This window comes from Lutra lutra, chromosome 9, assembly GCF_902655055.1.
Source record: "Lutra lutra chromosome 9, mLutLut1.2, whole genome shotgun sequence".
In the NCBI taxonomy this organism is placed as follows: domain Eukaryota; kingdom Metazoa; phylum Chordata; class Mammalia; order Carnivora; family Mustelidae; genus Lutra; species Lutra lutra.
Window position 1 is genome coordinate 83,683,982 of NC_062286.1, and position 14,589 is coordinate 83,698,570.

General features: G+C 39.5%; 1 protein-coding gene across 1 annotated transcript in view; it reads left to right on the forward strand.

The window, feature by feature from the left end:
• The window catches only part of IL1RL1 (interleukin 1 receptor like 1), an 81,227-nt gene that overhangs the window by 54,935 nt on the left and 11,703 nt on the right, over nt 1-14,589 (forward strand). The window contains exons 7-12 of the mRNA XM_047745469.1: nt 1,034-1,201; nt 2,029-2,237; nt 3,051-3,261; nt 11,621-11,795; nt 11,888-12,050; nt 14,145-14,216. Coding sequence (XP_047601425.1) covers nt 2,177-2,237; nt 3,051-3,261; nt 11,621-11,795; nt 11,888-12,050; nt 14,145-14,216 — 682 coding nt within the window. The 5' untranslated portion in view covers nt 1,034-1,201; nt 2,029-2,176. The remainder of the gene's footprint in view (nt 1-1,033; nt 1,202-2,028; nt 2,238-3,050; nt 3,262-11,620; nt 11,796-11,887; nt 12,051-14,144; nt 14,217-14,589) is intronic.

Genomic DNA, 14,589 nt, shown 5'->3' on the forward strand with positions numbered 1-14,589 from the left:
TGATTCAGGTTTTTCCATGCTCTCTACCCTACAGTCATTCCACCCGAGGCACACCTTTCTCCTCCCTCTCCCTTGAATATCCCACACTACCTCTAAGCATTTGCACCGGTGGTTCCTCTATCTTAGATTCCCCTCTATCAGGTATCTGTCCAGCTCATTCCCTCACTTTCTCCTTAATGGGGTCTACCCCCTCCTCAACTCCCAGTCTCCCTTCTCTGCTCTATTTTTTTCTGTGACTTATATTACCTTCAAACATACAAAATCCTTGGCTTATGCACCACATATATTTTTTTCTGTTTTGTTCCCCTGTGTATTCCATTATAGATCCTCAATAAATAGCTTATGAATGAACAAATGAAACATTGTTAAGTAAGCATAAAGATTAATTTCCTCTCTCAATAGATTGTTAGTGAATTGAATCTTTTTGTTTATAAACAAATTATTTTTAAGGAATTAAAATTATTTTTAAGGAATTAAAATAAACAAAATTATTTTAATTATTTAAGGATGTTTTCATTATGAAGGTGGAAGGAGAAATAGAAGGTGGATGGATCAGCTTTCTGTTTGGCTCAGAGGCCAGAGGCACAAACCATCACTAACAGATTGAAGAAAGGGAAAATTAAAGTGAGAACACACATATATACAAAAGGACAGAGAAAAAAGAAAAGTCAAAAGGTCCCTGCCTTGGGCTCTCTGCTCAGCAGGGAGCCTGCTTCCCCCTATCTCTCTGCCTGCCTCTCTGCCTACTTGTTATTTCTCTCTGCCTGTCTCAAATAAATAAATAAAATATTTTTTTAAAAGATCACTGAAAACCAAATGAGTAATAATATCAGGGCAATAAACAGCGAGAATTATTTAGCTTAAGAAACCGATGCTAAAATAAGGGGAGGTGGTTTGATGACTTCACCTAGAGGGATTACTCAGTGTTGCCCTTATGTTGACATATTTATGTACCAAGGTCAAGAATTCTTGGTACATGACGCACCCCTATTTTTGAACCAGTCGTGAACTGTGACTAAAAATCAAATTTCAGTGTGGGTGGAGTAATGAATTCCAGGATGTCTTCGAGTGTCTCCTCTTCAAAATAAAAGAGAGAATGTATGCACCTGAGGAGACTTTGGGGCAGGAGTCACAAGAGCTGGAAACTCTTCTTAGCTCAGTCATCGACTTGGAGATCGCTCCCTTCCATCCTTTAGGTTGGGTAAGCATCAATTACTTATCTAAAGCTTATACTAAAAACTTTTCCATACACATAATAAGAAAAGTACCAGCAGGCGATGTTTAGAGGAAATGTGCTTTCTTGAAGTCCGTTTAGGGTTGCTGTGTCTATTGTTCTATTAGCTAGTTTCTGTATTCGTTCAATCCCTTCCCTGACTTTTTAAGAAAAATAAAAAAATCTAGTTAAATGATTTTTTTGGTGAAAGGAAAAAGAAAAGCATGTAAATATTTTTCACAGACCTCCGACTATTCTTAGAAAAACTGGTGAATTTTGGAGACAGGTTGAGGTGGGCACACATTTTTGAGGGTTTGGCATCGTGTCTAGGGCAATTACTCGATTAATACTTGACCTGTCCCTTGCCTATAGTTATAGTTTGCCTATAGTTTGTGATGACTATTTGCACGTACACCTGCATGTGGGTCACACATGAGTGCACACAACCCCCAGCCTGTGTGGATAGCTGTGGTTTTTACTTTGGCATTTAGAACATTGTGTTTTCTAGGGTCTGTTGAATTTTTTATAGTTTTTAAATTTGTTTCTAAAATAGAAACTAGTTTTCTTTCCTCCTAATTCAGCTTCTTCCAGTACATTGTCATCATAATATGAAACAGTACAACTATTATAAAGCCTATGGGGCCCAAAGTTTCAGTAGGAATAAATGCAATGTTTCATGTCTGAAATCCTGCTGTTAAACGTACTCATACCTAACAAATACCTGTTGATTGATTAATTCTCCTGGGGGGGATTGAATAAGTAAAAATCTTGACAGTAAGTATTTTGCTTATGATTTTGTGTGATGTATGTTTCAGTAGAGACATTGAAACTCTATCCTGCTGTAAATCTCAAGGGGTACTTTCAACCTCCTAGGGGAGACCTTCACCATCATATGTCACGGATTCATTTTGAATAATCTCAACAATCAGTTACCAACACTTGCTCCGGATTGATAAACTGAGAATGAGACTTTGGGTCTTGGCACTTCTAACAATTCTTGTACACTTCACAGCAGCTGAATTTAGTAAGTACTGCTTTTCAACTGAAATTGTAAAATTTTTAATTTAAGTAATTCCAAAGATGTTTGCCTTGTTTTTTTTTTTCTTAAAGGTTTTATTCATTTATTTGAGAGAGACGGCACGATTATAAAATTTTAAAATTAAGTAATTCCAAAAACATTTTATTTATTTATTTGAGAGAGTGAGAGAGACAGCACGAGCCATGGGGAATGGCAGAGAGAGAGGGAGAAGCAGACTCTCCGCTGAGCAGGGAGCCTGATGCAGGGCTCAATCCCAGGACACTGAGAGCATGACCTGAGCTGAAGGAGGAGGCTTAATGGAACCAACTAAGCCACCCAGGCACCCCATCATTTGCCCTGTTTTAAACTGCTTGCTTCTGGTTGTTTCTGGAAAATTCATTTATGCTTCACAGTCATTCTTTATCAGTAATCTATCAGGACAAATTCTTCACAACAAGTATATCATAATTTTAGTTTTACATCTTAAATATATCAAAATTTATCCTGCAGCCCACACGTAGGAGGTGCTATAAGCGTTTGTTGTCCCACAGTCTACTTCGCAGAGAGACATGTGGCTGCTTTGTCACTGGAGCAGTGTAGGAGGATTGGCTGCAAGTTAACTCACTAACCTGTGGTATGTATTAGAGCATTTCATAGAAGATCTTCATCATTTACTATTCTTTCACAGTGAAAGTGTTACAGAAAATGGTCCATTTCTATATTTAATCCCAGAAGGATACACTATAAGAATATAATGTTGTTACATGGTCATTTCAGGATCCTATTTATGTTTTGTTTGTTTGCTTTTTGTATCTGCAGGCAGATCATCCTGGGGCCTGGAAAATGAGGCTTTAATTGTGAGATGTCCTAGGCAAGGAAAGTCTCGATACCCTGTGGATTGGTATTACCTGAAAACCAATAAAAGTATAACCACCCAGAAAAGAAATCATGTGTTGGCTGCCGGGGAACGGCTTAAGTTTCTCCCTGCCAAAGTCAATGATTCTGGAATTTATACTTGCATTATCAGAAGGTATTAACAAGGCAGTCACCATAATCTTCAGCTTGTTCCCTTTTCTTTGCTAATTGACAGTGTGAGCTGTCCTTCCTTTCCTTTCCTTTCTAGACCTTTGTGGGACAGCTGAATTTATAAAGTGGTTTGAATAGAAGGGTACTTCTAGGAACACCATCTGGTTGGGTTTTGGGTGATTATGAACAATTTAAAGATAGAATTGCAAGAATTTGTAGTCCAATTAGAAAAAGACCTAGCTTTTGTAGTGACCAAGAAAACTGAGAGCAATCACTCACTTTGGCTGGAAGTAGGAACAAACAAGCAAAAAGACCCAGTAAGCTAGATGTTGGGCATCAAGGAGGCCTATAGTGGGAGCAAAAGGGCTGTTAGCAGTGCCGTAAACCTGAAGGGGAAGCCGAAGGGTTGTGTAAGATTGTGTGCCTGCAGGTTATTTACTCTACATATATATTGTTAAATGTTCTGATCTTGTGCCTGTATTTGGTATATACAATATGTCAGATGAACTACATCAAAATGTGGGATGTGATTAGTTAGGCATCTAGCTTCTGAGGTCAGACCAGTCTTAGTTTCAAATTCCTGTCTTGTCACTAGTTGGGTATGTGATGCCAGCAAATGATTTCTCTGTCCTTCTCTTTCCTTATCTGTAAAATACATACGATAATATAGCCTACTTCAAAACATCCTTATGAGAAGAAAATAATGTAATGTTAGCACCATGAATGATACACAGTAAACTCTCATTAAATATCAATTATCTTTATAAAATCCTGTTCTTGGCATGACAGCAGATCTAGTGTATAAAGAAATGGCGAGGGAGTCATGTTAGGGCTAATATAAGGAATATGTTTTATCTCAAATGTAACACAAAAAATATTTAAAACTTAAAGTTTTTAAATTAACATATAATGTATTATTTGTTTCAGGGGTACAGGTCTGTACTCCTCAGTCTTACACAACTCACAGCACTCACCATAGCACACACCCTTCCCAGTGTCAATCACCCAGGCACCCCATCCCCCCTCACTCCTCCCTTCCAGCAACCCTCGGTTTGTTTCCTGAGATTAAGAGTCTCTTATTGTTTATCTCCCTCTCTGCTTTTGTCGTGTTTCATTAAAACTCTAGATTTTTTTTTATTTTTAATTTTTTTATTTTTACAGCATAACAGTATTCATTATTTTTGCACCACACCCAGTGCTCCATGCAATCTGTGCCCTCACAATACCCACCACCTGGTGCCCCCAACCTCCCACCCCCCACCCCTTCAAAATTCTCAGATCGTTTTTCAGAGTCCATAGTCTCTCATGGTTCACCTCCCCTTCCAATTTCCCTCAACTCCCTTCTCCTCTCCATCTCCCCTTGTCCTCCATGCTATTTGTTATGCTCCACAAATAAGTGAAACCATATGATAATTGACTCTCTCTGCTTGACTTATTTCACTCAGCATAATCTCTTCCAGTCCCGTCCATGTTGCTACAAAACTTGGGCATTCATCCTTTCTTTCTTTCTTTTTTTTTTTTTTAATTTTTTTATTTTTTTCAGATAACAGTATTCATTATTTTTGCACCACACCCAGTGCTCCATGCAATCCGTGCCCTCTACAATACCCACCACCTGGTGCCCCCAACCTCCCACCCCCCACCCCTTCAAAATTCTCAGATCGTTTTTCAGAGTCCATAGTCTCTCATGGTTCACCTCCCCTTCCAATTTCCCTCAACTCCCTTCTCCTCTCCATCTCCCCTTGTCCTCCATGCTATTTGATATGCTCCACAAATAAGTGAAACCATATGATAATTGACTCTCTCTGCTTGACTTATTTCACTCAGCATAATCTCTTCCAGTCCCGTCCATGTTGCTACAAAACTTGGGCATTCATCCTTTCTTTTTTTTTTACAGCTTTATAAACATACATTTTTATCCCCAGGGGTACAGGTCTGTGAATCGCCAGGTTTACACACTTCACAACACTCACCATAGCACATACCCTCCCCAATATCCATAACCCCACCCCCTCTCCCAACCCCCTCCCCTCATCAACCCTCAGTTTGTTTTGTGAGATTAAGAGTCACTTATGGTTTGTCTCCCTCCCAATCCCATCTTGTTTCATTTACTCTTCTCCTACCCCCTCAACCCCCCATGTTGCATCTCCTCTCCCTCATATCAGGGAGATCATATGATAGTTGTCTTTCTCCGATTGACTTATTTCGCTAAGCATGAGACCCTCTAGTTCCATCCACGTCGTCGAAAATGGCAAGATTTCATTTCTTTTGATGGCTGCATAGTATTCCATTGTGTATATATACCACATCTTCTTTATCCATTCGTCTGTAGATGGACATCTAGGTTCTTTCCATAGTTTGGCTATTGTAGACATTGCTGCTATAAACATTCGGGTGCACGTGCCCCTTCGGATCACTATGTTTGTATCTTTAGGGTAAATACCCAGCAGTGCAATTGCAGGGTCATAGGGTAGTTCTATTTTCAACATTTTGAGGAACCTCCATGCTGTTTTCCAGAGTGGTTGCACCAGCTTGCATTCCCACCAACAGTGTAGGAGGGTTCCCCTTTCTCCGCATCCTCCCCAGCATCTGTCATTTCCTGACTTGTTAATTTTAGCCATTCTGACTGGTGTGAGGTGATATCTCATGGTGGTTTTGATTTGTATTTCCCTGATGCCGAGTGATATGGAGCACTTTTTCATGTGTCTGTTGGCCATCTGGATGTCTTCTTTGCAGAAATGTCTGTTCATGTCCTCTGCCCATTTCTTGATTGGATTATTTGTTCTTTGGGTGTTGAGTTTGCTAAGTTCTTTATAGATTTTGGACACTAGCCCTTTATCTGATATGTCATTTGCAAATATCTTCTCCCATTCTGTCAGTTGTCTTTTGGTTTTGTTCACTGTTTCCTTTGCTGTGCAAAAGCTTTTGATCTTGATAAAATCCCAAAAGTTCATTTTTGCCCTTGCTTCCCTTGCCTTTGGTGATGTTCCTAGGAAGATGTTGCTGCGGCTGAGGTCGAAGAGGTTGCTGCCTATGTTCTCCTCGAGGATTTTGATGGATTCCTTTCTCACATTGAGATCCTTCATCCATTTTGAGTCTATTTTCATGTGTGGTGTAAGGAAATGATCCAATTTCATTTTTCTGCATGTGGCTGTCCAATTTTCCCAACACCATTTATTGAAGAGGCTGTCTTTTTTCCATTGGACATTCTTTCCTCCTTTGTCGAAGATGAGTTGACCATAGAGTTGAGGGTCCATTTCTGGGCTCTCTATTCTGTTCCATTGATCTATGTGTCTGTTTTTGTGCCAGTACCATGCTGTCTTGATGATGACAGCTTTGTAATAGAGCTTGAAGTCCGGAATTGTGATGCCACCGACTTTGGCTTTCTTTTTCAATATTGCTTTGGCTATTCCAGGTCTTTTCTGGTTCCATATAAATTTTAGGATTATTTGTTCCATTTTTTTGAAAAAAATGGATGGTACTTTGATAGGAATTGCATTAAATGTGTAGATTGCTTTAGGTAGCATAGACATTGTCACAATATTTATTCTTCCAATCCAGGAGCATGGAACATTTTTCCATTTCTTTGTGTCTTCCTCAATTTCTTTCATGAGTACTTTATAGTTTTCTGAGTATAGATTCTTAGTCTCTTTGGTTAGGTTTATTCCTAGGTATCTTATAGTTTTGGGTGCAATTGTAAATGGGATGGACTCCTTAATTTCTCTTTCTTCTGTCTTGTTGTTGGTGTAGAGAAATGCAACTGATTTCTGTGCATTGATTTTATATCCTGACACTTTACTGAATTCCTGTCCAAGTTCTAGCAGTTTTGGAGTGGAGTCTTTTGGGTTTTCCACATAGAGTATCATATCATCTGCGAAGAGTGATAGTTTGACTTCTTCTTTGCCGATTTGGATGCCTTTAATTTCCTTTTGTTGTCTGATTGCTGAGGCTAGGACTTCTAGTACTATGTTGAATAGCAGTGGTGATAACGGACATCCCTGCCGTGTTCCTGACCTTAGCGGAAAAGCTTTCAGTTTTTCTCCATTGAGAATGATATTTGCGGTGGGTTTTTCATAGATGGCTTTGATAACATTGAGGTATGTGCCGTCTATCCCTACACTTTGAAGAGTTTTGATCAGGAAGGGATGCTGTACTTTGTCAAATGCTTTTTCAGCATCTATGGAGAGTATCATATGGTTCTTGTTCTTTCTTTTATTCATGTGTTGTATCACATTGATTGATTTGCGGATGTTGAACCAGCCTTGCAGCCCTGGAATAAATCCCACTTGGTCCTGGTGAATAATACTTTTAACGTACTGTTGAATCCTATTGGCTAGTATTTTGGCGAGAATTTTTGCATCTGTGTTCATCAAGGATATTGGTCTGTAGTTCTCTTTTTTGTTGGGATCCTTGTCTGGTTTTGGGATCAAGGTGATGCTGGCCTCATAAAATGAGTTTGGAAGTTTTCCTTCTATTGCTATTTTTTGGAACAGTTTCAGGAGAATAGGAATTAGTTCTTCTTTAAATGTTTGGTAGAATTCCCCCGGGAAGCCGTCTGGCCCTGGGCTTTTGTTTGTTTGGAGATTTTTGATGACTGTTTCAATCTCCTTACTGGTTATGGGTCTGTTCAGGCTTTCTATTTCTTCCTGGTTCAGTTGTGGTAGTTTATATGTCTCTAGGAATGCATCCATTTCTTCCAGATTGTCAAATTTGTTGGCGTAGAGTTGCTCATAGTATGTTCTTATAATTGTCTGTATTTCTTTGGTGTTCGTTGTGATCTCTCCTCTTTCATTCATGATTTTATTTATTTGGGTCCTTTCTGTTTTCTTTTTGATAAGTCTGGCCAGGGGTTTATCAATCTTATTAATTCTTTCAAAGAACCAACTCCTAGTTTCGTTGATTTGTTCTGTTCTTTTTTTGGTTTCTATTTCATTGATTTCTGCTCTGATCTTTATGATTTCTCTTCTCCTGCTGGGTTTAGGGTTTCTTTCTTGTTCTTTCTCCAGCTCCTTTAGGTGTAGGGTTAGGTTGTGTACCTGAGACCTTTCTTGTTTCTTGAGAAAGGCTTGTACCGCTATATATTTTCCTCTCAGGACTGCCTTTGTTGTGTCCCACAGATTCTGAACTGTTGTGTTTTCATTATCATTTGTTTCCATAAATTTTTTCAATTCTTCTTTAATTTCCTGGTTGACCCATTCATTCTTTAGAAGGATGCTGTTTAGTCTCCATGTATTTGGGTTCTTTCCAAATTTCCTCTTGTGATTGAGTTCTAGCTTCAGAGCATTGTGGTCTGAAAATATGCAGGGAATGATCCCAATCTTTTGATACCGGTTGAGACTTGATTTAGGACCAAGAATGTGATCTATTCTGGAGAATGTTCCATGTGCACTAGAGAAGAATGTGTATTCTGTTGCTTTGGGATGAAATGTTCTGAATATATCTGTGATGTCCATCTGGTCCAGTGTGTCATTTAAGGCCTTGATTTCCTTGTTGATCATTTGCTTGGATGATCTGTCCATTTCAGTGAGGGGAGTGTTAAAATCCCCTACTATTATTGTATTCTTGTCGATGTGTTTCTTTGATTTTGTTATTAATTGGTTTATATAGTTGGCTGCTCCCACGTTAGGGGCATAGATATTTAAAATTGTTAGATCTTCTTGTTGGACAGTTCCTTTGAGTATGATATAGTGTCCTTCCTCATCTCTTATTATAACCTTTGGCTTAAAATCTAATTGATCTGATATAAGGATTGCCACTCCTGCTTTCTTCTGATGTCCATTAGCATGGTAAATTCTTTTCCATCCCCTCACTTTAAACCTGGGGGTGTCTTCGGGTTTAAGATGAGTTTCTTGTAGGCAACATATAGATGGTTTTTGTTTTTTTATCCATTCTGATACCCTGTGTCTTTTGATTGGGGCATTTAGCCCATTAACATTCAGGGTAAGTATTGAGAGATATGAATTTAGTGCCATTGTATTGCCTGTAAGGTGACTGTTATTGTATATTGTCTCTGTTTCTTTCTGATTGACTACTTTTAGGGTCTCTCTTTGCTTAGAGGACCCCTTTCAATATTTCCTGTAGAGCTGGTTTGGTATTTGCAAATTCTTTCAGTTTTTGTTTGTCCTGGAAGCTCTTAATCTCTCCTTCTATTTTCAATGATAGCCTAGCTGGATATAGTATTCTTGGCTGCATGTTTTTCTCATTTAGTACTCTGAATATATCATGCCAGCTCTTTCTGGCCTGCCAGGTCTCTGTAGATAAGTCTGCTGCCAATCTAATATTTTTACCATTGTACGTTACAGACTTCTTTTCCCGGGCTGCTTTCAGGATCTTTTCTTTGTCACTAAGACTTGTCAATTTTACTATTAGGTGACGGGGTGTGGACCTATTCTTATTGATTTTGAGGGGGGTTCTCTGAACCTCCTGGATTTTGATGCTTGTTCCCTTTGCCATATTGGGGAAATTCTCTCCAATAATTCTCTCCAATATACCTTCTGCTCCCCTCTCTGTTTCCTCTTCTTCTGGAATCCCAATTATTCTAATGTTGTTTCGTCTTATGGTGTCACTTATCTCTCGAATTCTCCCCTCGTGGTCCAGTAGCTGTTTGTCCCTCTTTTGCTCAGCTTCTTTATTCTCTGTCATTTGGTCTTCTATATCGCTAATTCTTTCTTCTGCCTCATTTATCCTAGCAGTGAGAGCCTCCATTTTTGATTGCACCTCATTAATAGCTTTTTTGATTTCAACTTGGTTAGATTTTAGTTCTTTTATTTCTCCAGAAAGGGCTTTTATATCTCCTGAGAGGGTTGCTTTAGTATCTTCCATGCCTTTTTCAAGCCCGGCTAGAACCTTGAGAATCATCATTCTGAACTCTATATCTGACATATTACCAATGTCTGTATTGATTAGGTCCCTAGCCTTTGGTACTGCCTCTTGTTCTTTTTTTGTTGTGAATTTTTCCGCCTTGTCATTTTGTCCAGATAAGAGTTTATGAAGGAGCAAGTAAAATACTAAAAGGGTGGCAACAACCCCAGGAAAATATGCTTTAGCCAAATCAGAAGAGATCCCAAATTGTGAGTGGGGAGAAAGGGGATAAAAAGGGGTTCAGAAAGAAAGAAAAAAAAAAAAAGAAACTATTAAAAAAAAGAAAGCCGATAAAGAAAAAATATAAAAAGAGGAAAAAAATATATATATATTAGATAAACTATTTAAAAAACGTTAAAAAAAGAAAACGGTAAAAGTTAAAAAAAATTCAGCAGAAGAAGAGAAAAAGAAAAAAAAATTGAAAAAGAAAAAAAAATTAAATTAACTGCAAGGTTAAAAAATCATGGGGAGAAAGCCATGAGTTCTGTGCTTTGCTTTCTTCTCCTCTGGAATTCCGCCGCTCTCCTTGGTAGGTGAACTTGGTCCTGGCTGGGTTTCTTGCTGATCTTCTGGGGGAGGGGCCTGTTGTAGTGATTCTCAAGCGTCTTTGCCCCAGGCGGAGTTGCACCGCCCTTACCCGGGGCCGCGCTGAGTCATCCGCTCAGGTTCGCTTTCGGGAGCTTTTGTTCCCTGAGTGCTTTCCGTAGAGTTGCGGAGGACGGGAATGAAGATGGTGGCCTCCCGGTCTCCGGCCCAGAGGAGCCGAGAGCCCGGGGCCCCACTCCTCAGTGCGCCCTCAGAGAACAGCGCCCAATGACTCCCGTCACCTTGGCCTCCGGCCGCGCTCCGAGCTGACCGAGCCCGCGACCGGTTCAAGGCAACCCCGAGCTGAGAGTCACTCCTCGGCTCTGTCTCTGCAGCTGGCTTCCCCGTTCTAATACCGGTAAGCTCTGCGACACTCAGACACCCCCGATCCTTCTGCGACCCTGCGGGACCTGAGGCCGCGCTGACCCCGCCTGGGCTTCCAGTTAAGCCTCTGGAGTGATGTCCCTCAGCGGAACAGACTTTTAAAAGTCCTGATTTTGCTCCATTGCTCCGCCGCTCGCCGGGAGCCGGCCCCTCCCCCCGCGGTCTATCTTCCCGTCGCTTTGGATTCACTTCTCCGCCAGTCCTACCTTGCAGAAAGTGGTTGATTTTCTGTTTCTGGAATTGCTGTTCTTCTTCTCTTCAATCTCCCGTTGGATTTGTAGGTGTTTGCAATCTTTAGATAAGCTATTTAGCTGATCTCCCGCTACCCGAAGTAGTCTCAGCCTGCTACTTCTCCGCCATCTTGACTCCTCATCAAAACTCTAGATTTTTATAGATGTTTTTAAATAAGAAAACAATTCCTGTACATCAATTGTTTGAAGAAAAAAAAAAGCAGTATTAAGTAAAAGCTTAGAATTGAATGAAGTCATTTCATAATGCTGAGTAACTTTTTAAATCGTTTGACTTATTTTTAGTCCTACCTCCAACAAGACTGGGAATGTAAATGTCACCATCTATAGAAAACAACCAGATTGCAATGTTCCAGATCATCTGATTTATTCAACAACATCAGGATCAGAAAAAAATTCCAAAATACATTGTCCTACAATTGACCTCTACAACTGGACAGCACCTGTTGAGTGGTTTAAGGTAAAAGGACACTTGGGGGAAATGGCTGATAATTACAGAAAACAAGGGCAAGTAAAGAGTCACTGAAGATGGAATGGAATGTTTCCTTGCAGAATTGTAAAGCTCTTCATGGACCAAGGTATCACATACACAAGACCTATGTGCTGATTGACAACGCAACTAGCAAGGACACAGGTGATTATACATGCAAATTTATGCACAATGAAAATGGAGTCAGTTACAGTGTCACAACAACCAGATCATTCATTGTGAAAGGTAAGCCTACCGAATTTAACAAAACATAATATTTTAAAAAAATAACGCGAGTGGAATTGTGCCCTTCTTGTTGATTTTCCTTGACTGCAGACCCCCTTATCTGCAAGGGATACATTCCAAAACCCCCAGTGGATGCCTGAAATAGGGGATAGTACTGGTCTTATATATACTATGTATTTTCCTGTCCATACATACCTATGATAAGGTTTAATTGATACGCTGGGCACGGTAAGAGATTAGCAAATATAACTAATAATAAAATAGAATGATTACAACAAAATACCATAATAAAAGTTACTATAGGTCTTAGCGAATTCAGCATATGATGTTTTTCTCTTTCCTTATTAAAGTCGAGAGCTTTCACCTTTTCACTTCGAGGAAGTGTTTAATGGCTTCTCTGGCTTCTCTGCATTGCCAGCATCATTACTTTTGTGCTTTGGGGACACTATTAAGTAAAAGAGGGGTTACCTGAACACAAGGAGTGGGATGCCGGGGAAGTCTGCTCATAACCAAGAAAGCTACCAAGTAGCTAAGGGACATGTGGTAGATACGGGGCAGATCTGCTAGACAAAGGGACAATTCACTTCCTGGATGGGACCGAGTGGAGCACTGTGAGATTTTATTATGCCACTCAGAACAGTGAGCAATTTAAAATTTATGAGTTGTTTATTTCTGGAATTTTCAATGTAATCTTTTTGGACTGAGGTTGACCACGTATCCACGTGAAAAGCAAAACAAGTGACCATACTTCATGGTCCCGATATGTCTTCTGGCTTCATCTCCTCTTGCACATTCTCAACAACAGAGCAAAGAACTTTTCTAAATGCACTCTCAAGATTTCAGGAATTTTAGAGGGAGTTTACGCTACTAATCTGAAATCAAATCTGTTCTCTCCTATATGACTTAAACTTTCCTAAGATGGTGTGATCTGAATGCTAACTTAATAAACTTATTTGGGGATGGCAATACAAGTGTTTGCAGAGCAAGATGAACTTTCCTTCTCCCAATTTGTTGTGAGAAGTTCTGTAAATAGAAAAAAAATCTATTTAATCTCTACTGTACTTAACTGGATTAGAAATTTATTGAGAGGTTCTGTAAGGGGATGGATAGATATTGTTGGGTGGTTTTTAATTGTGAACCCAAAGTTATCAGGAGGCAATAAGTAAGCAAGAGTGTTTATTGGGGATCAAAGAATTGTAATTTCGGGTACACAGATTTGAGTAGCAACCCAGCTCGTGTCCCACTAGAGAGTAAAAGTCAGGTGATTTTAAAGCACAGAGGGAATGTGTATAGACATTGTTTACAAAGAATTCTGATGAATATTGGCAGTAGAAAGCTAAGCTTCACTTAATACAATTGGTGACTAAGGCTATCAAAGGCAAGTCTCTTATTGTACCAAGTTGTAGATGTTTGGGCTTAGTCTTGGAATATTTGTAGTCTCACTAGTTCAAAAGTTCATGATTCCACCAGTGAGGTCATGGGACCCATCTCCTTAATGGCCTCCTGGCTCCATTTCAACCCCCCTTGACATAAGTGACACCATTCCATTTCGCCTTTCACACAATCCTGGTTTGCAGTATTTTCTATGTTATCAATGACCTCAAGTAGATAATTTGATTCTAAAAAGTGTTTTTCAAGTGTTAAAGTCTATAAAAATACCTCACCACCAAGGCTCTCAAATCTATAAGGAGATTTCAGGGTTTCCTTAGCTTCACACTATCCTGAAATAAATGAGAATCCAGGGGTGTAGGAATGCAGCAGTGCTCCAGAAGATCCCCTTCACTGTCCCTAGGCACCAGTGCCACAGCAATTAGAATTTCCACAGTGGTGGAAATCTGTGACCGAAGTGTGGACTTATGTGTTTATGGTTGTCATAGAACTTTTTTATTTTCTTTTTCATTCAATAAGCATTTATTAAGTATCTTATATATGCTAGTGTTTCACAGAACTTTGGAACTTCTTTCCTGTAGTGTTGTGCTTGTTCTGTAGAATTGTGGTTTTCTAGCAATTGCCAAGTTATGCAATTTATTTAATGTGTTGGACTCACATTTGTTTTAACCCTAATATTTGTAATCACTTTGTCTTTGATTTAAGAGGAAGAAAGCGTTTCTTGGTTTCCAGTAATTATAGCCCCTCCAGAAAATGAAACAAAAGAAGTGGAAATTGGTAAGAAAACTTTAAGAATGCTATAAATGTCACTTGGAGAATCCTTCCATAGGACTCTTGATCTGAATTCCCTAAGCATGGGTCAAGCAGTTAACATGATGGATCTTGGGAACTGAATGAAATGTCATGTGTAGAAATATTCATCTGGGTACTTGTTAATATTCGGAATACCCAGCATTTACATTTGCAATGTACTTGTAGCTCAGGGTGCTCTCACACGTACTGTTTTACTTCATTCTTACTTCTCTCCTGGAGGTGGACATCATTCCCAATTTATGCGTGTGAACACTTAGGCTCAGGTAGGATCAATGACATGCCCAGGGTTGTGAATAATTGGTGATAGAAGGATAAGAACCCAGGCTTTCCGACTCTG